The sequence below is a fragment of the Episyrphus balteatus genome, chromosome 3 (assembly GCF_945859705.1).
Source record: "Episyrphus balteatus chromosome 3, idEpiBalt1.1, whole genome shotgun sequence".
In the NCBI taxonomy this organism is placed as follows: domain Eukaryota; kingdom Metazoa; phylum Arthropoda; class Insecta; order Diptera; family Syrphidae; genus Episyrphus; species Episyrphus balteatus.
Genome location: NC_079136.1, coordinates 32,660,839 through 32,682,096, shown reverse-complemented (window position 1 = coordinate 32,682,096; position 21,258 = coordinate 32,660,839). Strand labels below are relative to the sequence as shown.

At 32.7% G+C, this 21,258-nt stretch overlaps 1 protein-coding gene across 1 annotated transcript; it reads right to left on the bottom strand.

Moving 5' to 3' along the window:
* Positions 1-2,639: 2,639 nt before the first annotated feature.
* LOC129914047 ((E3-independent) E2 ubiquitin-conjugating enzyme UBE2O) lies at positions 2,640-21,157 on the bottom strand. The gene is made up of 11 exons (XM_055993086.1): positions 20,643-21,157; positions 12,247-12,500; positions 11,982-12,189; positions 11,676-11,925; positions 10,984-11,615; positions 10,774-10,922; positions 10,280-10,706; positions 7,342-7,431; positions 6,191-7,272; positions 5,787-6,124; positions 2,640-3,557 (listed from the first exon to the last, which is right to left on the bottom strand). The coding sequence occupies exons 1-11, from the start codon at positions 20,955-20,957 to the stop codon at positions 3,196-3,198; spliced, it is 4,107 nt and encodes a 1,368-aa protein (XP_055849061.1). The 5' UTR covers positions 20,958-21,157; the 3' UTR covers positions 2,640-3,195.
* Between the last annotated feature and the right edge of the window lie 101 nt (positions 21,158-21,258).

Sequence of the window (21,258 nt, the reverse complement as noted above, 5' to 3'; positions counted from 1 at the left end):
AAAATCATTATTGACGGTACCTGCCATAGAACGGTTTTTTTTAATCCGATTTGCTCCGAAACCGCTTGATTTCAACGAAACTTTTTGTGAAAAATCATTTATATAATTATTAAAATATAAGTCAAAAATAAAATTTTGAAAAAAATAATTTTTGGATTTTTTTTCAAATTTTCGAAAGCGGGACATTGAATTTTTTTGAAATTTTGTTTTTAGGTGTTGATTAGTGATTTCTACAAAATGGCATACCAATTTTATTTTAAAACTTTTTTCAAAAAATTATTTATAAAAAATTAGTTTTTTGAAAAAACGGCTCTAACGATTTTGAAATTTTTTTTTCTAAAAATGCATCTTAATATATAAATCAAAACTGCATACTTGTTTTGTGGGCAATTTGATTTCAGATTTTGTTTTATTTTTTTAAAAAACGAATTTTATGTTTTTTTTATTTATTTTTTTTTTTTTGTACCTACATAATTCTATATAGTACCTACATTTCCCAACAACTTTATATAGAATAAAAAGTCTTAAAAATTTAAGCAACTTGAACTCTAAGAGCAAGTCGTGCGACCCAGTCGTGCATATTATTTTGTTTCGCTTTAGTTTGATAAAATGACTTTCTCGTTTTACATAATCGCTAATTGTCGGGACTATCGTTTACTTCATTATCGTTTACTTGCCGCTCGTATCGTATTACGTTGCTATCGTATCGTATTACGTTACTATATATGTATAGGATGGAAAAACATTATTTTTCCTAAAGGGATTTTTAAATAGTTCGTTAATTTTAAAAAGATTCTCGATAGATAACCACGAGATATGATATGGGTTACGCTAATTCAACGAGGAGTTCTAAATGTTCCAGGATTCTAGAGTTTCCAATTAAAATTGAATCGGAGAAGCGTATTGAATTCTTGGTTCTTTATTACAGTCTTTTTCGTACTGCTTGAAGGTTTAGGTGGCATATCTAAAAGTAAATATCTAAACTTCAATACTTTACTTGAGTACATTTGAAGCTGAATTGAAATTTTTTTGACGTGATAACGTCGTATAAATTGATATAATTGCCGGAAAAAGCATGACTTCTCATGTAATTGTGATTTATTCTTAAAGACCAAGTCATATGACACCTAATTCAACTTAAGACAGTCAAACGTATACAAAGTCGACAGCCCAGTGTAAAACTTTTTGAAAGATTATTGCACCAGAGGTCTGGGGTAGAGATCGGAAAAACCGGCCGGTTTAAACCGGTTTCGGTTTTTTTGCTTCGGTCAACCGGTTTTTTTTCCCTCGCGGTTTAAACCGATTTTAACAAAAAAACCGAAAAAAAGCTGAAAAAAAACGTCCAACAAAAAAAGATCCGACGAGACAAAACACTGAAAACCTTCAAAACGTTCATTGCCTCTCTGAACTTACCATATAATTATATATTTTCATTCATATTCAACTTAAAAAAATCCTCAAAACTCCTACAAAGAGTGAGTTAAGAACTCTTATAGCAAAATCAAACTAATAAAAGCTTTTTTTTTTGGTTGACAAATTAGGTTATTTTTTTATTTTTTACTGTCAAATCAAGCAAAAAAAACCGAAAACCGGGTTTTCCAAAAACCGGTTTATTGGCCCGGTTTAAAACCGGCCGGTTTAACCGAAAGGAATAAAACCGGAAAAACCGAAAACCGGTTTTTGTACCAACCCTGGTCTGGAGTTTGAATCCCAACACTTTTTTATGTTTATTTTGCTCACAAATACATCCGTTAACCGTGTCATAACTTTGAGATAGTAGGACATCGTCTACCTTCTAGGCTCTGCTATAAATAGTGACAACAACACCAGCACTGCAAACATACAAAATAAACAACATTATCTTTTACGGTTAATTTCGCATTTTTATTGAAAATAAATAGAATAAAATAAATTAAATTTTCGATATAACCCATGCATGCATGAATATCGCGTAATAATTATATCTTAAGCAAATCCTTACAATCTTTCATACTTAAATATCAATTGTTTAATTTAATTTAATAGGTATTTCATATTTTTTTTGTTTTTAAGTTAATAAATATTTAACCACTAAATAGCAGATTTTATTAAAAATTTAAATAGCATTTAAAAAAAAAATAATTAAATACAATTGAGTTAATTTAACGCATATATTATTATTTAATAAATTATTTATTTTTTACCTCTTCAAATATAAATAGTGTGATAAAGCTTTTCGTTGACTCTTTCAAACGTTCTTGTTTTTTTTTTAATAAAGAGACTATTATAAATCTACGAATAATTAAAAAAAAGAAAAAACACAAAAATTTAAATAAATAAAAAACAAAAATAAAGTAAATTTTATTCTACTTTGTAAATTGAATTAAGCAAATGATAGGTAATATTTTATTGCTAGTTTAGAGACGAAGTTTCTTATAGTATTTTTTTTTTTTTAATATTATAATTTTTAGTTTTTTTTTTTAATTATTTGTTTTAGTTGTGAAAATAGGCGTACAAGTGCTACATTTTTTGTTTTGCTGCTATTTCTTGATTATATTAAAGATATATATAATTTTTCAATTTTGTTTTAGCTTTAGCAAGAAGCTTGTAGTAAATTTTCACGCTTTGCGTTTATTTTAAATTAAATTATTTTGTTTAACAACAAAAAAAAAAAAATTCTGAAAAAGTAACACAGAAAGGACAAATAAACAATACTAAAAACTAACGCAAAATTGTATACAACATTTCTAGACCCATTCGATATTGTGACATGGAAAATGTTCTTCATTTTTAACATTAATAAATATAACCTTACATTTTCATATAAAAACTAATACAATGTTGTTAGTAAATTTCGCGCCATTAAAATGGATTTATTTTTTATTTAAAGAAAATAAATAATTATACAACAATTTATTAACATAAAAAGATCGACAGTTGTATCTGTACTAAATTAATTAATAAATAATAATTTAATTTAATTAAAAAAAAATGAGAAAAAACATAACAGAAAAAATTAACAAAAATCATTAATTTTACATAAAATAATTACAAATGTTTTTTTTTTAAATAAATATTTGAGAAAACAAAATAATACTAATCGTTTTTTTTTGTATATAGATCGCTTATTTTTTTTTTTTTAGCTAAATTCAAATTTATTTATGAGAAATTAACTAGAAAAGAAAGCTTAAGTTTGCTACAGCTAAGGAGTAAGGGTTAGGGCTGTTCGGCTACTGCTAATGTGGCATCGAGAGTATCCAATTTCTTGTGAAAGGTCTCCAATAGGCCTGATACTGTTAAACAAAAACCGCGGCTTGCAGGCACAAGTGGAAAATCGGGAGCAACATCATTACTAATAAAAGACTGTTGTTCGGTGTCTGGGGTATTTGCAATTTGTGACAATTCCATCCAACCTTTGATGCGGTTGTACATTGCAAGACCGTTCTTTTTGAAATGTTCGACAATTTGCTCACGAAATATTGGTGGCGGATTGGATAGCAATTTGGTTGTAGCTTGAACTAATTTAATAATTGCCATCTCGTTGTACATGCGCGAATTTTCAGTACCTTGTTGTGTACCTTCAAATAAAAAAAGAAAAAATTTTAAAATTTAATACCATTTCAATATGAGTAAAGCGCAAATCAAGGGGTTATTAATACCCTTAAAAATGGTTAAAAAAGCATTTAAGAAGAGAGGTGCCGATTTAGTAAGATGTACACTTATTGGTATTCCAAAGGAGCCGGGAATTACGGTTAAAATCTTTAAAAGGCAGCAATGCAACTAGCTACTTCATTAAAGCACTATTTATAAAAGAAACGTTAAGACAGATAGGCAGGTGGCATTTCGACGATGTTCGAAAGAATCCATTGATTCATTAATTGCACCATCAGCAATCAGGTTTAATGCTCTGTTTTGTATCCAATCTGAAGTGAAATTTCAGTTTCATTAAAAGAAGTACCATTCATGGCAAATCGCAATGGGGGTAAATTGAGTTTCAACGACAAAAAACAGCATTGGGTTTTGGAAGCATTGAATTCTACTCGGTTTTCATTCACCAAGATCAAAATTCAATGAACTTATACGCAATCGTACCAGCTCTATATCCGAAGATAAGGGAATTAATTTTGCGAATATAAGAAGCTGAGAGTTGAGTCGTCAACAAAACAGTTCAATGGATTAGAAGATTTGGATAAGGGGTAATTTTATGAATATACATATGTAAGTCGGAAGCAGATTGGAACCCTGAGGCACACCAGCATTTATGTTGTAAATATCAAATTTAAAACCATCCAACACAGCTTTTATTGCACGAGCACAAAGGTAATTACATACTAATCCAACGGAGAAGGTATTGAATTTATCCATACCAAAAGCATGCATTTACACGCTGAGTTCATTAACGCAGTGATACTTTTGCTTCAAAAATATTGCTGGTGCAATCGTGATTCTTTGTAGATAAAGGTAGTGTTTTCGGGCCATACAAAAAGTTGTGATGCAAAGAAAAGCACTGACGGGTTTATGAGTTCTTCTCCTTCCTCCTTTTATGGTCCTGTGGAGTTCGGGTTGACCTCAGAAATCGGCGGCAAGCCTTCTAAATGAATGGTGGTGATTTTGCATTTTTCTCGTATACCAGGAGTTTTTACGTCTACCCTTTTTTACTTCGTGATGCGTTTATGAATTCACTTACAATTAAGAAAGTGATGCTAAATTCTGTTAAAAGCTTCGGAAATATCAAGCGCATTAATTTTACACTTTTCAGTGAAACATGCCATCCAACCTTCAGTGAATCTATTACTACGAAAGCTGTATTGGGCATTAAGAAACTTTTGTTCTTGGAGATATTTCATGAGTTGACGATTGGTCAAAGTTTTCATGGAAAGGACGTAAGTGCAATTGGACCATAATATTAAAAGGGGAGGACGATTCACCATTTTTAGGGACAGGTTGGACAAACGCAATTTTCCAAAAAATAATTCTAGAAGAGATTACTTGAAAATTTCACGAAGTAGTTTTGCAGCGTAGAAGAACACCTTTTCAGGTTAATTGCGTTGATCATCGGATTTGTGTGTTTTGAGACCTTTAAGAAATCTTTCTACCGAGCGAGTGCGTTTACACTCTCGAGCTCGGGAGGGGCCAAGTACATATTTGGTAAATCGTACTATCAGCAAGTTGGCCTTGTCGAATGAACTGACAATTTGAATGTCATTGAAGAGTTGAGTTTTTAATGTCTTTGACAAAAGACCAAACAAGGTAGTCTTTTGAGCATGACATTATTTTTTGCCTGATAAGCTCATTGCAATTTGCAATTATAAAAACAACATAAATGGTGCATCCAAATGTGACGTTTTGCTTGTAAGAAGATTGTCTGATGAATTTGAAGTTTAAAGTGGATTCAGACACGGCTGCGTACATTGACCAATTTAGTTTATATTGGTGATAAGCAATGTACTTCGCGTAGCCTTGACAAGCAGGAATTCAATGGACACTGACATCTAGTATAAAATATCTATAATACGCGGACAATGTATGATCATGAATTTGTTCCATCAAATAGTATCAACGTTTTAGAGAGAACCAGAAGTCGTGGGGCTGAAAATCAATACAGGAACCGTAAAAACGATCAGCCTCGAACTTAGTCATCCTCTTAAATAAATTTACTCAAAAGCCTTTTCGGAAGTAGAGATTTTCTAATATTTTAGGGATATTGGTTAAGGCTGAACCGAAGAAGACATCAATAGTTGTATGCGTAAGGAAAAGACTTATTTATTCAAAGGTCATTAATGCTTAGTATTTGTTGTTGTACTCACCTCTTTGCTTTTCATAGCCTGCTTCATTAAAATACGGCTCTGCCACCAATATCAATCCCTGAATTGAAACAATAACTTGCAATAGGGTACTATTAGGTCCCCAAACTTCTGTGTCACGTCCCGACCAAGTACCCAACAACGAAACACAAACTTTTCCATCCTCATACAAATTGGGATTCAAGCGATCTGAACAATAACTTATGTAATGACAAGATGGTGGACTCTTTGGATAATCTCGACCAAGTTGAATATCAAAGAAAAACATTCCGTCTTCGTAGGGTGTATTTTTGGGTCCAGCAATCATTACACTCACTAAATCCATGCGATCTTCAAAGACTCTATAAAACAGAGAAACAATAAAATTATTTAGATTCAAAATAAAAAACTAAATCAATAAAACCCACCTAACCCAAACACCTGGAGGCAATGAAGACCTTAACATTCTATGCTCTCTCTGCACAGCTTTGTAATATTGTTGAGAATTATTTGGTTGCAAGATAGTTAATTCGTATTTGTGAGTTTTCGGAGCGACATCCAATACTTGGAAACATTCTAAAGGCACATTGGGTGTCGACACAACTGTCTCAGGTTGATCCTCCACAGTCGGTGTGTCTGGAGTCATTTCAATAGATTTTCTATGCAAATTATTTTCAGCAACAACTTCATTTGTCGTCTCGATTATCACATCCAGATCATCAACAATATCATTTTCGATTATTTCACTCAAATTCAAATTATCCACAAAGTATTTTTGTCGAATTTCATTGATACACTTGACCAATTGTTCTTTGAGCAAACAACACAATCGAATACATACAAATTCGGGTGGCGCATCATCGGTGAATTCAATGCTGCTGCATGAAACCGATTGTTGATCATCGTTTGTCTTTAGAAAACTTCCATTTGTATCGATATTTGTTAGATCATTGGAGCTAGCGTAGCTGGTGGAACTGCCGTCGCAGTTTTCTGTGCGAGTATAGTTCCCAGAATCGTCCTGCGACTTATTATTGGCCAACTTAAGTTGACTGGTTTTTTCGGTAGCTTTTTCAATATTCAACATTACCGATGTTAAGAGTTTATTCTTTTCTTGACTGAAAGGACTCTTTGACGGATCTGATGCTGTAACTTTGGTATTGATCGGTGTATTGTGAGGTTGCTTTGGAGGTGATTGCAATTCAGTGAATTCTTGTAGTGGATTGCTACTGGTATTTGATGGTGTTGTCAGCTCTGATTTGGTAGCTTTTTTCTTTAGGCATTTGAATGGAGTCGAGGAAATATTGAATATCACTTTGGGAGCATAATCTTTGGGTGAACTAACACTGCTAGTGTTTGTTTGTGTGCTATTGACTGGAACTACAATACCTATAGCTTGTTGTGAATGTTGGGTAGTACTATCACTGAAAAGACGATTTTTACGATCTTGCGAAGGGCGTTCGGATATGGTTGTTGTATCCATTGTATCTTTACCAACACGTTCCAATAAACCCTGATTAAACAAAAAAATTATAAATGTTTAAAAATATTTTAGAAAAATGTACTCTCAAAGTATATTTACCATAAAATGACTTTCGTGGAAAAAGCTAGTACTCATTAGACGATCTAGATATCGACAATTTTTGTAGACAACAAGAAGCTTTTTCATGACCTGTAAACAAATAAAATATTTATTTAATTCAGAAGCTTAAAATTGTACTTTTAAAAGGGTTAGCAAAAGGTAGATAATAGCTCAAACTTTATCACCAGGTTCAATTTAAAAAAATCTTATCGGGTCTTACTTTTGTTTATGCTTTACTTAAAGCGTCACCTTATTTATTTCATATATTAGCCAGGTTGAAATAAATAACTTGAAGACTCTTCACAGTCTCTATAGACAAATAATTCCTAAAAGTTTTTTAGAAATCCTACTATTGGCTTGGAACTTGGCTTTCCGGCTTTTGCTATGGGGTAGGTGTTAAAACCCAACGACAATCCTCAAAAATGAATAGATTAATGGCCCTATTATGAATGACAACTTAACCAAGTTATTTTGAAGATAATAAATATAATTTTATCAGTTAAATTATTTTTTCAAGCAACCAAAGATTAGTTGCATTTTTTTATTTTAACAATTTTCGGCTGCAGTAAATAAATTTCTAGGATACAAATAGCATCAAGAAACGGAAACCCATCTCTGAAGACGATTAGGAAGAAAAGATTTCCTTCGCTGTTTACTATATGACAAAGTATTGCAAGAGATTCAATCAAAAATTAACATGATGCTGCAGATGGAGAATTGTTTTCAATTGTACTTCCGTTGGTCTGGGCGTCTGTTCGTTCACTACAAATTGTATACACCTGTATTCTGCTATTCGATTCATGTGAATTGAAAGATTTTCTTCCTTTACCACGTCAACATGGCTTTGAAAAAACGTTAAATTTCGAAAGCAAAACGTTGTTTCCGTCTGTTTTAGAAATTTTAAAGAAAACAAAATTGTTTAAGTTTAATTATAACCCCCATTTAAACGCTTCTTATTTAAGACTTTCACGTGAATCGAATAGCAAAGCAGAATACGACCCATAATCATTTTTTTTTAATCAGCCCTATTCTGATTGAAAACCATCGGGGAAATGTTTTCGTGAAAAAGGCTCCCAATCAAAAATCTTCCGGGAATGTTGGTCCTTTTTCGTTTTTTTATCATAAGTATCGAAAAGGGAACAAAATTAAAACGGAATTGGAACGATATTCTATGAATATCTTTTCCCAAACACATTTTCTTAAGAGTTTTTATTCAGAAAAGAGCTGTATAGAACTTATTTATATAAAATTGAATTTTTAGTCGTTCTTAAAGAATTCGTACCGACGGAATATGGTGTTGCAGGTTTTTGTCAAAATAGACATGTGCTTTTGTTTAGCACTTATTTCGTGACAACATTAGCCGACTGTGTTCAATTGTGAGCATTAAAATAAATAAGTAATAATTTTTTACGCTCGATTTTTTCTCATTTTTCTTACTAAATTCTGAAATATGCATATTAGGGTGGGTTAAAAAATCGAAATTCTTTTTTTTGATTTTATACTCCAAAAAATCGATTGTTGTCTAGCAATTATAAAAACATTTTTTACCTTTCAAAATTTTCTAATTCACTGAAAATTCAAATTAGTCCTTCATATAATGCCAAGGACTACAAAGTAGTCCTTCATATAATGCCAAGGACTACAAAGTAGTCCTTGGCATTATATGTATTGCTTTAACCGTGCAATGCATACGGGTCATAAGAAAACTATTGAAATCTGTGGGCATTTATTGGATACGAATATCTATGAAAAACTTTAGTGCAGGCTCCAGGTCCTATAAGGATACGAATATCTTCTAAACGGTTGAAGCAACCAATTTGATGCCAAGGACTTCTTTGTAGAACGTTTAAGCTCCTATAAGAATACATCGTGCTAATTAGATAATAATGAATTTTCAGTGAATTAGAAAATTTTGAAAAGTAAAAAATGTTTTTATAATTTTTCTTAGCTTTGACCTCGAATATCTTTAGAATGGTTAGATTAATGAAAAAAGTAAGCAAGACCATTTTTTGTCGAAGAATCTGTTTCCTACAAGAATATGTCTTGCACGTTTGATTATTACAATTTTTCAATTTGTTTCATAATTAAGAACAATAAACGAATTTTTACCTCAATTTTTTGACCTCAAATATCTATTAAATGGTTAGATAAACGAAAAAAGTGTATAAGGCCTTTTTGTAGAGCGTTCAATTTCCTACAAGAATATTATAAAGAAATTAGCAAAAAAGTTGATTAGTAAAAAAAATGATTTTTTTAGCAGAATCTTGAGTAAAAATAGAAAATTGCGAAACGAAGGACTTTCTCATTAATATAAAGAGCTCATATTTGGGGAGTATATTCTAGAGGTGTCTAGCAATCGATTTTTTTGGAGTATAAAATAAAAAAAAAAAAAGAATTTCGATTTTTTTTTTGACCAACCAACGCATAATGCATCCAACATTGTTTTTTTTTTACATTAGTAGAATGAAAAAAAAAATCGAACAAGTGTTTTTTCTAGAATTCAGCAGTTACTCATTCTTTATTTCAAATGTAAGACAAATACGTTCACAAGTATTTGTTTTGGTTTAGCGAAAAATGATTTTAAATGAGTAGAGTTTTAGACAGAACTAGGCTATTGTGAATTGCCTAACGATTTAAAAACGATAGAAAAGAAAAACTTAAAGTTTTCGTTTTGTCGTACCGCAATATTTCAAATCAAGCAAAAGCAAGAAAAATAGAATTTTTGGGTTCAAACATGGTAGCAAAGTGATTTTGCTGATTCCCTAGAAAGGAAATTGAAATGCTTTAGGATCAAAATTAACCATATCTGCCATATAACCGAGTTTTAAATTTGCTTTAGCAAATAAGATCCTACTTTTGATATAATAATAAAAAAAATCATGTAAATATTTTTTCTTTGTTATTTATAATTAAATATATTAAAACTATTTATACTTACTTCATGATTCTGTAAATTTGGATTCAAGCTAAAAATCTCCTCCAATTCCGATATGGCTACACGAGCTCTTTCGAAATTAGTCAAAATATGAGATTCTGAAAATTTCAACTGTGGTGTATCACCACCAAATTCACTTGTTTCGCTTTCCGTCTCCCATGAGTCATCGGTATCATGAGCCCAATCAGCATGATCATACTGTCCAACTTCGAATAAATCCTGTGGCCAACACATACTAATGTGTCCATCAACCCACCAAACCTTAACCCTGCCATCGATGTAGTTGTCAATAATTTGACCAGCAGTGCAAGTGGCATCTTCACCAAGAAAATTTGCCACACGAATGACCATTGTTCCAGGTCGATATTGAAAATCAGGATGATCTTTTAAATCATAAACACTCATCTCAGATTGACCTTTATATGTTGGTCTTGAAAAAAAAAAAAAATAAAGAAACAAATAAGAATTTGAAAAAAAAGGTAAGAATTGAAATTTACTTTGGTTCAACAGCAGATGTATAAGTGGTGAACCATTTAACACTGGCTGTTCTACCATGATGATCTACTGTTTGAATTACACCATAATCACGGAACGATACATCAGAATCTTCTTTGCCACATACAACGAAATCACCAGGGAAAAATTCCTAAACAAAAGAATCAATTACTACAAAATTCAAAGCTTTTTCATTAGGAAAAGAAATTTACATGATCATCTAAATGATGAATGGGATAAAGTTGTGTTGAAGATATTCCCGATTCGACTGCACCATCTTGCCATACAACTGTTGCTGTGCTGTAAACCATCATTGCTTCAGTGACCAGCTCATCACCAATATTAGGAAGGGGCGTGGACGAACTTGCACCGGTGCTGCTCTTCTTTAATTTTTTTACTTGCTTTTTCTGCAATCTGGACGTATGTTTTGGGCTACTCCTTGGAGTCGGACTCGAACAAGTCGATATGGTTGTAGCAGTACTTTCAGTTTCATCTTCATCATCATCAAGTCCATCGGCTTCATCTTCATCAGTTTGCCAACCATCGGCAGAGACGACTTGATTCTGATTCTGCTGTTGTGTTTCTCCATCAACCGTTTTCTTCTCAGTCTCATTCCTCTCTTTCGATGTATTGAACTTTTCCAGATTTGCTTTGCTCAATGGTTTAAGTGACATGCGTAAAGATTGCTTCTCTTGACCCGGAGCTTCCAATGATGAATTGGAGAATTTGTTGGCTTTAGTCTTTTCGTTTCGGAATGGAGTTGGGGCTTTGGTACTTCTGCTTTGGTTTTTATTCAAATGCTCTTCTTTTTCTTGCTGGCTTAGAAGGAGTTTGTATTTTATTGCTGAAATATTGAATGGAATTTTATTAGTTAGGTGTTTCAATATTTGAAAAATCATTTTACCGTGTTCTTTCTCCCACACAGACTTTCGCACCACAACATCACAGTCGGCAAATTTTAAAAAGCTCTTATCGTTAATTTGAAGCATGCAAGATTCAAAGAGATTCAGCCGTTTTAGGCGATCCAAATCAGCACCAGTTACAGTTGGATCTGGCTGTTGTAGGAGATTCGACTTGATATCACCATCTTCTGAGAGAGCTTTGCATTGCCAATGTACCCAAACGGAGTGTAGACGTACCGATTGCACTGTGAACTGAAAGTATACTTTTATAAGTAAAAAAACCTAAAATTAATATCATTTTTGCAAACCTTTCTGAATTTTCTAGACAAAGGTTTCCAATTTTTATTTGTTGGTGATAGTATCTTAACATTATCCATTGATTCTAGACGGCCATTAATAACCTGTCCTGGATAATAAACCATCTCAGCAAAATGACCATTGCGAAATTTTGTATTAGTATCAGTAAAGTTTATCAATTCCAAGTCAGATACTTCAATTAAAGCACCACACGATGATCTAAAACCGGAATGAGATTAGTTTTTAAATGAAATTGTATAAAATAGTCGCACTTACTTTAAGACTATTTTCTCACTGACACACTTAACACTGCCAACCCAAGAATCTAGACAAACGGCACTGTCACGTGGCATCCTGACCATTGGTTGTAATCTTTCGGCCATAACATTTTTAATAATATTCTTTGTGCCTAGAATTCGGACATCAGAGCGCATGTTAATCTCTCGACAATAGCCACGTTGAGTGTCTTTTCCAGGAACCAAACGACGTACTACATCTCCGGGCATTAGTGTTCGATCAGCCAGACCAACCTAAATAATTTTTTAAGACAAATAAACGGATTAAGTTTTGAGTATGCTAAAGAATATCTTCCCTCCTCTCTCACAAGCCAATAAAATGATAACGATTTACAATATGTTTAGTATATACATAAGTATAGTATATAAGTGGTTTAATGGTGGTGTATGTTTAAATTGACCCAGATTAAGATAGCGGATGAGATTTAAAAAGTATTCGTTAAAATCAAAGCCGATACGACAGGAAGCGTACACATTCCATATCAATATACATATGTACGTCCTAAAGACAAAACAAGATATTACCTAAAAGCGACGTAAACATACTTTTGGGTGATTTCAATGCTTTTATTGGAAAGCAATAGCTTTCATGCTCAAACATCGGCGGATAGCAATAACATCCAATGCAGAGTCGGTAAGAAACTAAGCCTCGTCAAAATTTAAAAACACATTAAAAATAATTACCTACCATAGAACTCTATTCTTAATTACTGACCTGTGGCAGGTTCAAAAAATGTTTTTTTTTTTGTATTTCAAAAGTAGGCCATTATTTGCCATAGTGCACCTATTTTATTTAATCAAAATCGTTAGAGACATTTTTGAAAAAAAAAGCTTTTCCATTAAGATCTAATGGCATGTACCGTTAGTTTTGGTTCCAAAAAGAAAAATTTTGTTTTCTCTCTAAAGCCTAGCAGGCAGCTGAATGGAAACGAAATTTTCAATACTTTGACTCGATAGTATTTTTTCGTTAACATGTTCGCAGTTGACTTTGGAGACTTACAAATTTTTCGTTTCAAAAAATAAATTTTTCCTTATTCCATGACCATTCTTTATTAAATAAATGTTATCTTCTTCGTTGGCTTTAGGTCTTATTTTGATTTTAATTTTTCTTTTTTGTCGACGTTTCGATTGAGATTACAATCTTCGTCAGGACTCAAAGAAAAATAGTTCTAAAAATTGCTATTATAGTTAAATTTTATACCTATATTTATCCTAATGGCTTTCTTATAATTCTGGCTTGATTTCTTGGTAAAGGTTTTCGCTTTTGTTCAAATATTTTAAAACTCAATAAAAAAATGACTTGAAAAAGACGTTATTATTGAAATTTCAATTTCACATTTGGGGCCAAGGTTGCCTGGCAAAAAGTGGGTGCCGGGCGGACAATGACCACCACAGTTTATACTTTGTACGATGTCAAAGCGGTGGCAGCTAAGGTTAGGTTGGATCGCTGAGTGGTTCTTACTTCTTAATAGTACAATCCTCAGAAATTCAACTTCACCATAGATTCGGGGTTCCTAACTTCAGTGGTGGTGTGAGCTTTTTGAAACCGTGCCGAAGAATGCAAGACTGGGGGGTAAACCAGTCACTTACGAGCTCTTTCGGATGCCTGGCAAGGTCCGAAATAGACTAGCCTTACCCCGTTTCTACTCGTGGGACCTTCTATGAATTCTTTAAATAAAAAAACAAAACAAACAAACAAACAAACAAAACCAAAAAAACATGGCGGGAAGCAGGACTTGCCGGCCACTTGCTCTAAAATAGCAAGTGATGCGGCAGTCATGCCAACGTCTACTACTTGCAGGACGGAGTCAAATCCTAATGCTAGTAGTATAAACAATCTTCCGGGAACGGCGCCTCTGCTGCCACCGGTTCGAGATGAGGGAGTGAAAAACAACCAAACCGTAAACCTAGGTGGCGGAATGTCTCTCCTGGAAAGAAACAAACTTCCGGAGTTGGCAACTCTGCTGCCACCGGCTAGCGGCGAGGGAGTCAAGAACGACCAAACCGCCAACCAAGGTGACGGAACGTCTCTCCCGGGAGGAAGTATGAAAATGTGTGGAAAGGGGACATTGTCGCTGCTGCCACCGGTCTGTGTCACAGGCCAAGGTGACGGGGCACCCAAACCAGGAAACAACAATGTCCAAGGGGGGGAGGCAGAGATGCTATTAGCAACTCTGTCTCTACCTCTAATGCCCGTAATACGCTGCAGATTCTCAGTCCTAAAGTTAGTTAGTACTCAAAGCGATTTTTTCACTGCAGCACTAAGTCCTAATACTGGCCGAATACTAAATACATATCACATTTTTTGAGATACATAAATGTTTATTAATTTTTCACATTTTGGAGCTAGGTTCATACTAAGTTTTTAGTCAACCTTATCACATGCGTTTATTAAAGTTTTACTGGGAAAACTCATATCAAATTTAATCTATTTAAGCTCTGAAAACAAAATACTGCATTGTTCTATTTTTGTGGTCAACTAAATGCTGATGTTTTTGCATCTGCTTCTACCACGTGCCCTTAATTATCATGAAATCGGACTAAAGTCACTTTTTGCATGGTTTCAAGAAAAACAAACTTAATAATTAAATAATAATGGTTTAATGTTATTTTTTTTTTTGTTGAAACAATTGAAACAAAAACTAGAAGGCGTAGAAATATATAAGGTTTATTCGTTGTGAGCTCTAGGGCATTCTGGGTCGCTCCGAATTCGTCGTCAAGCATTTTTGTTGCTCCTTTTTCAACCAGATAGTGTAACTTAAAATGTTGTTTTTTACATTTTGAGGCTTTTTAAATGTTGTGCACATTTTATAACTTCCATGATGGGGCAAACCACCACACTACAATCGCACTTAACCACGAATTGGTTGATTTTAGCGCTAAATTGAAGGGAATTGCAGCTAGTTTTTAATTATTTTTCTCTCTACTCTTGATTTGGGTCTCACCTGTCTTACTTTTATATATGACCACTAGTTTACGTTACTTTTAAGATATTGTCACCCTAATTTAACAAATTTTGCAATATCTTTCGCGATTGTGCAAAGTGAAAGTGCATTTTAAATGTAAGCTTCTATTTATGCATATTCTGTAGTGCCCAATGGCAGCTCTTAGCCCATAATTGGTAATAATATGCAAATAATGTCAAGGTTTAAAAGCTTTACTTAAATAAATGTCGTCCATGATTTTTCATCATATTTATCTAATTTAAGAGATTGTTTCTATTCAAGTGACGCAAAATAAAAATTGTATTTTGCGAAGGAATGCGGAAAAACGCAACTTGTAGCCATACGGTTTCTGTTTTGAATTTTTTGTTTTTACAACATTGCTTGTTAAAAGTTCCTCTTTGAAAAAGCAAAAACAAAAATCTGCTAAGTTACCTCATCAAAGCGCCAATCACTATTTTCTTAAGCAAAATTGTTGTTTCTGTTTTAATTTAGCATGTTGTTTTGAAAACATATATGTACTTTAAATTGATGTTGAAGTTGGGTAAATAGGAGAAAAAAAATTGTCTTAGGGTCTACCGTTCTTCTCACACGGTAGCTAGACCAAATCTAGTCATCAAAAAAAGCATATTTTTTGGCTCATCTGAATAGTTTCAAAAGCAAAAAAGTTAATAAATGATGAGATGCATGGGTCAGTTGGACTCAAAATTGTGTCTGTCAATAAATCTGATTGTCTATAACCTGTAAGGACAAAAACGACTCGGGAAAAATCTTAAGGCACGGAAAAAATGGGGAAAATAAAAGAAGTCATTGAATTAGGCCGAAATCAACGATGCATTGGTACAAAAACAAACACAAGTTAAAATTTAGTATGCAGTTATTTGCACAATATCAAAGGGTATAGAAACAAAATTAAAAGTTGAAGTTACTCAGTCACAACATGGGCCGATAGATGGGCAATGATCAAGCTGAAAACCGGTATGAAATGCAGTTTAATGACGGCAAAGCGGGTTCTCAGAAGTGGTTAGCATTTGAGAAGAACAAATCTTCGCAAAAATTACCACTTTACAAACCACGAAAAGAAATTCGCCTCCAATAGTAAAAATAACTTTGTTAGAAATTGCAGATCGAAAGTTTTGTAGAAGGAAATAGCTTGCACTAAATGACACTGCCTTCACAATTATGCAGACAACTTAAAATAATCCTTCTCTCTACGAGGGTCATAAAAAAAGGAATTCAGCCTTCAGGGTCAACTCAATTCATTTTTTTTCCTTTGAAAAATCACCGGTTGCAAATTCGACTTTCACGACATTTTTTTTTAATTGGAGGCGAGTTTCTTTTTGAAAATGCAGGAAAAAAAATCCATTTCGTTTTACTGATGGCGTTCTATTTTTTTTTTAAATGGAATTTAAGATTTCTGATGTTTCAATTTTTACTGATGGATTTTACTAATAGCTATAATTGAGCCTTAAATTAAGAAAAAAAAAAAAAGGCAAACAACCAGAAACGCAAGTTTCTCATCGCCGGTATAAGAGAAAACATAACTTGAGATAGTCAACGAATACAAATCCTGATTAAAAATAAAAGCCCATAGGAAACGGCTTTTGTAAGCCATGTTAAAAACTTTTATTCGGACAACTAAATGCCTGCTCTGAGCAGCGTTTTTTTTCTAACAATAGTTAACTATGGTTGTTATGTCCAAAAATATTGTTTATGTGTGTCATTGTTAGAAATTGTTGGGTTTTTTACAAATCATTTAGGAACGATTTATTGTTAGATATTGTTAAACTGTCAAACCATAAAAAAAATTGTTTTGAGAATACTTTTATTTGCATAATTGTAACAAAAAATCAAAATAAATTCTATCGCATCATAAAATTACAAAAATCTCTTTTTATTTTCATTTTGTCCGCTTATTTCAAAAGAAAAACATCCACTTTGACACATCAACAATCTCATGAATGTTCAACTCATATCATGGAGGTGAGTTGGAAATAGTTAGGGGGAAGTGGTTACCCTTCGTACACGGTCACCCTTCGTACAGTGAGCATAAAACAAAAACTAAACGGTATTCAAACACGTGCTTACTAGTGTGCATAGACATAGTAGGCGCCGAGCTGCTAGATAAATTTTGAATCCTTATGTCGTTTTCTTTCACTCCAATGAGAGTACCCTTTTAGAACTTATTTTTGCACTTTTGAAGGTTTTGTGTTCTTTGACGCCACAAAAGTGTAAAAAAAAATTTCTCCGGAGTAATTTTAGTACTACGGAGTACCCCGGATTTACTCCACATTTTTAGTCAGATTTACACCGATTTGCACACGCACTTGCACACACACTTATGAATTTGAAGTTTGACATTTTAAAATTTTGTTTGAAAATTGAAAAATGCGAAAAGTTTTTCTTTCAAACTTATTTGTTATTAACAAAAACAACCATTATGAATATATTTTCTACTGTATTATATTCCGCCAGATATATTTCTTCCATTTTTTCGTTAATTCTTCACTTTTCCCAAAATGAAATTGAAAACCGAATAAAAAAAATTTTCCGCCAGTGTTCTTCATCAATAAAAAAAAAATCCTGTGCCATATACAAAAAAATCCCATTTTTTTCTGCATTGATGGGATATTTTTATTTTACAATTATAAAATCAAACTAAGGGTGTGTGTTAATTGCGTGTATAGTAACGTTTTTAATTTATTCAAAAGTTTTCGTTGCACATAGACCTCACTGGAGTTGTTGTTTTTGTATATTTTGGGTTTTTTTTTGGAATTAAAATGCATAAATACAAGAAGACGTAGACGCACAAGATGCACATAAGAGCAAAGGAGAAATCGATCTTTCTCTCTCTCTTGTTCTTATGTGCATCTCGTGCGTCTACGTCTTCCTGTAGAAGTCGTCATACGATAACAAGAACAAAATAAAACCAAATAAAATAACTGTCAAATTTGCGTCTTCAAAAAAATAATACGTGTGGAAGCGCGTGATACACCGAAACGAAAATCAAAAGGAAATTTTTTCAAAAATCGGTTTTTCTGCATTATGTACAGCTTGGGGAGCATATAGTCAAACATGGAGTACATTCGTACGCATACGTATGCTCCCCATTAAATTTTCTTGAGCAGATTACAATCAAAACACGGAGTTAAAGTTTTATTGAAGTGAAATTTAAAATTAGTTTTTCGCATTCTATAGCCAATTAAGATAGCTATTGTTAAGTAAATAATAATTTGTTTCAGAATCATGGCGCGAAAAATTAAGTTTTTTATTTGTTTTTTTTTTCTGTTTTTGTTAATTCTTTGCTTCCTATGGTTTCACCATGAAACCACCTATTAATTATTTTTTATTATTAATTGCAATAACCAAAATTTGAAAATTATTGCATGAGCTATTGCATTATGAGTAGTACGACCAACAAAAAATTTAATATCTGTATGAAAGTTAATATTTAGTTAAAAAATGCAGGATTTGTGAGGGTTTTCTTAATTTTTCAAGTATCCTTAAGCTTGGAGCTATAAAATTAATTAAATAACGGTAACACTGAAAGAGAAGGATTATAATGGTTCTTCAATCTATGGAATATGTAAACATGTTTTTCATCAGAAAATTTGCTTTTCCAATCTAAATACTAGTTTAGTAAGACTTTTTGGTAAAACACATTGGTTTGTACGCGCATTTTTATCTTTTAGTTTTTTTTACTAAAACATGGACTGTACTCTCAGCCCAAAACATTCCTTATACAATGTAATAACTAGTTCAATCATTATTTTTTCACTTTGGTGTGTAATTAGAAAATATCAAAACTTTTTCTCAAGATTTTTGTAATTTTTCGTGAAAAACAATTAAAAAAAAATTTTTTTTAAACAGTTACTCCGGAAGAAAAGGGTTAAAGAAGAATTTATTTATTTTTATTATATTTAAATGACCCCAGTAAAAATGCAGCACCGCCGCCGCACGGCTTTTTGACGTCCGCACCATGATCACGAAATTTCTATTTCGCCGAACCACCGACCGCCGGTGCTGGTGCGGCTGTGATGCGGCGGCCAAAATTATTTTTCTTTAAAAATTCAATTTCTATTTTTACTCGTGGAGTCAAAATGAATTTCTTTATTTAAAAAAAATGCTAAGATCTCATGCTTTCCTTATATAAACAAAGTTTGAGTAAAATATTTTGAAATTTTTGTTTTGTTCAAGAAGAATTAGAGGTAACAATGTGTCAAGTTCAATTAATTAATAAGTAATCAAATGTTTTAAAACGCATATTTGGCATTTGACAAATCAAAAGTAAGTCAAATTAACGTTTTAAATATCATGTACCAATGTACCCCATGTGCTGTACGAAGGTACCCCCCGGTTGGGGAAGATTCGTACAAAAATCTAAAAAAATCTAAAATCCTTTGACTTAGAAGCGTCAAATTTTTTTGTAAAGTGTAATAATATACATATTACAAATAAAGTCTATTTGCTCAAAGCAGGAGTGAGTAAATAAATAACTAAAAAAAATAAGTAAAAACTGTACGAAGGGTGACCACTTCCCCCTACGATTTGTAACTATTTGACACTTCAAAACGAGTTTTTGGAACGATGTTCATCTGTCAAATAGTTACAAATCGTAACTATTTGGTAGTTTAGGAACGACAAAAGTAAACGATAGTTAACCAATAGTTAACTATTGTTTGAAAAAGAACGCACCTCTGCAGATACTAACTAATCTTGCAAGTTTACTCTCTTACCCCGAATATTGATAAGTCGAAAAGAGATGAGCTTTGCCAAAGATATGGATGTACTTTAAAAAGCCAAAACATGCAGACTGCATCGGCTCGAACAAATCAATGAAAATGCACCATACAATATCCAAATTGGTCTTTGAAAAGAAGACAGTAAAAAGGAAAGAACATTCGCCTAAAGTATTCAAGGAAGACTCAATAAAACAATTATGACATGGAATTCTTTCTATCAACTTGTAACTTACCAATTGCTGAAAGTAAAGCAATATATAAAAGAAGTGTACATTTTGCATGACACACAGAAAAAAAAATATCTCACGCCCAGTTTAATATAAACTTTGTCATTAGAACATGATCTCGAATTTTACTTATTTTCTACAAAATGAAACCTCCCGAGCATAATCTAATTCATAATGATTCATAAAATTTCAAATAATTATTTTAATTAGTTTAATTATTTTTTAAATTGAATCACTTCAACCACGAAATTGTTTTTGTTTGCTCAAAGGTAAGAGAAGGCAAATTAAAAAGAAAAGAAAAAAACCATGTAATTTAGGATTGCATAAAAGATCAAAACAATAAATTTATTGTTTTTTGCTATTACACAATTTGGAATCACAAAGAAATCGACGCATAGCTAAAAAAAATACAAAAAAAAAAGAAATAATATTTCCCACGTGCTACTGGCTGCACAAAAAACTTACCACTCGATCCGTTATGACCTCCTCCTTGCCCTCAGGATGCCATATAACACGAATTTCACCTTTCGACAAAACATCAAGTTCATCATCGTCATCGCCCGAGAATGTCTCTGAATTCTCAAGCACTAGACCGAATTTAACGCGACCCTTCTTGTCAATGCGAAATATTTCGTCTTCATAGAAATATTGATTGTCCACAGAGGTGGATCCTGCTGCAGGATTAACACAAACTTTAGGCGGCGGCTGTGGAGGTGGTGGCGTTGACGGAGGAGGTGTCGTTGATGATTGTGGTGCCGTATAAGTCACCCCAGTTGCCATAATCAGTTGCGCATTTAATTTCTCTCTGTTTTTTTGTGAGATTTTGTTTTTATGAATTTGGAATAATTCACAAGAAATTTAGAAATTTTTGCTTTTTTCTAAAGCAGAAGATTAATTTATTCTTTTTTTTTGCTATAAAGAAATTAACGGCAAATTGTTTTTTTGTTTTTTTCTCTCCACACAGCACAGCAAAGTTGGGGACAATTTTTTCTTTTGATTATTTTTTGACGGCTGAGTGTCACACTGAACTGGAAAATTTTTTGTGTATTTTTTTTAATTGCAGAGCTTCGCGGATTGGATG

Excerpts from the sequence above, each read along its gene's own strand:
- LOC129914047 (XM_055993086.1), bottom strand. The coding sequence starts at position 20,957 with ATGGCAACTGGGGTGACTTATACGGCACCACAATCATCAACGACACCT. Across the intron at positions 11,926-11,981 it reads TGTCTAGAAAATTCAGAAAG|TTCACAGTGCAATCGGTACG; the intron begins GTTTGCAAAAAT and ends GTATACTTTCAG. Across the intron at positions 7,432-10,279 it reads CAAATTTACAGAATCATGAA|GTCATGAAAAAGCTTCTTGT; the intron begins GTAAGTATAAAT and ends ATTTGTTTACAG.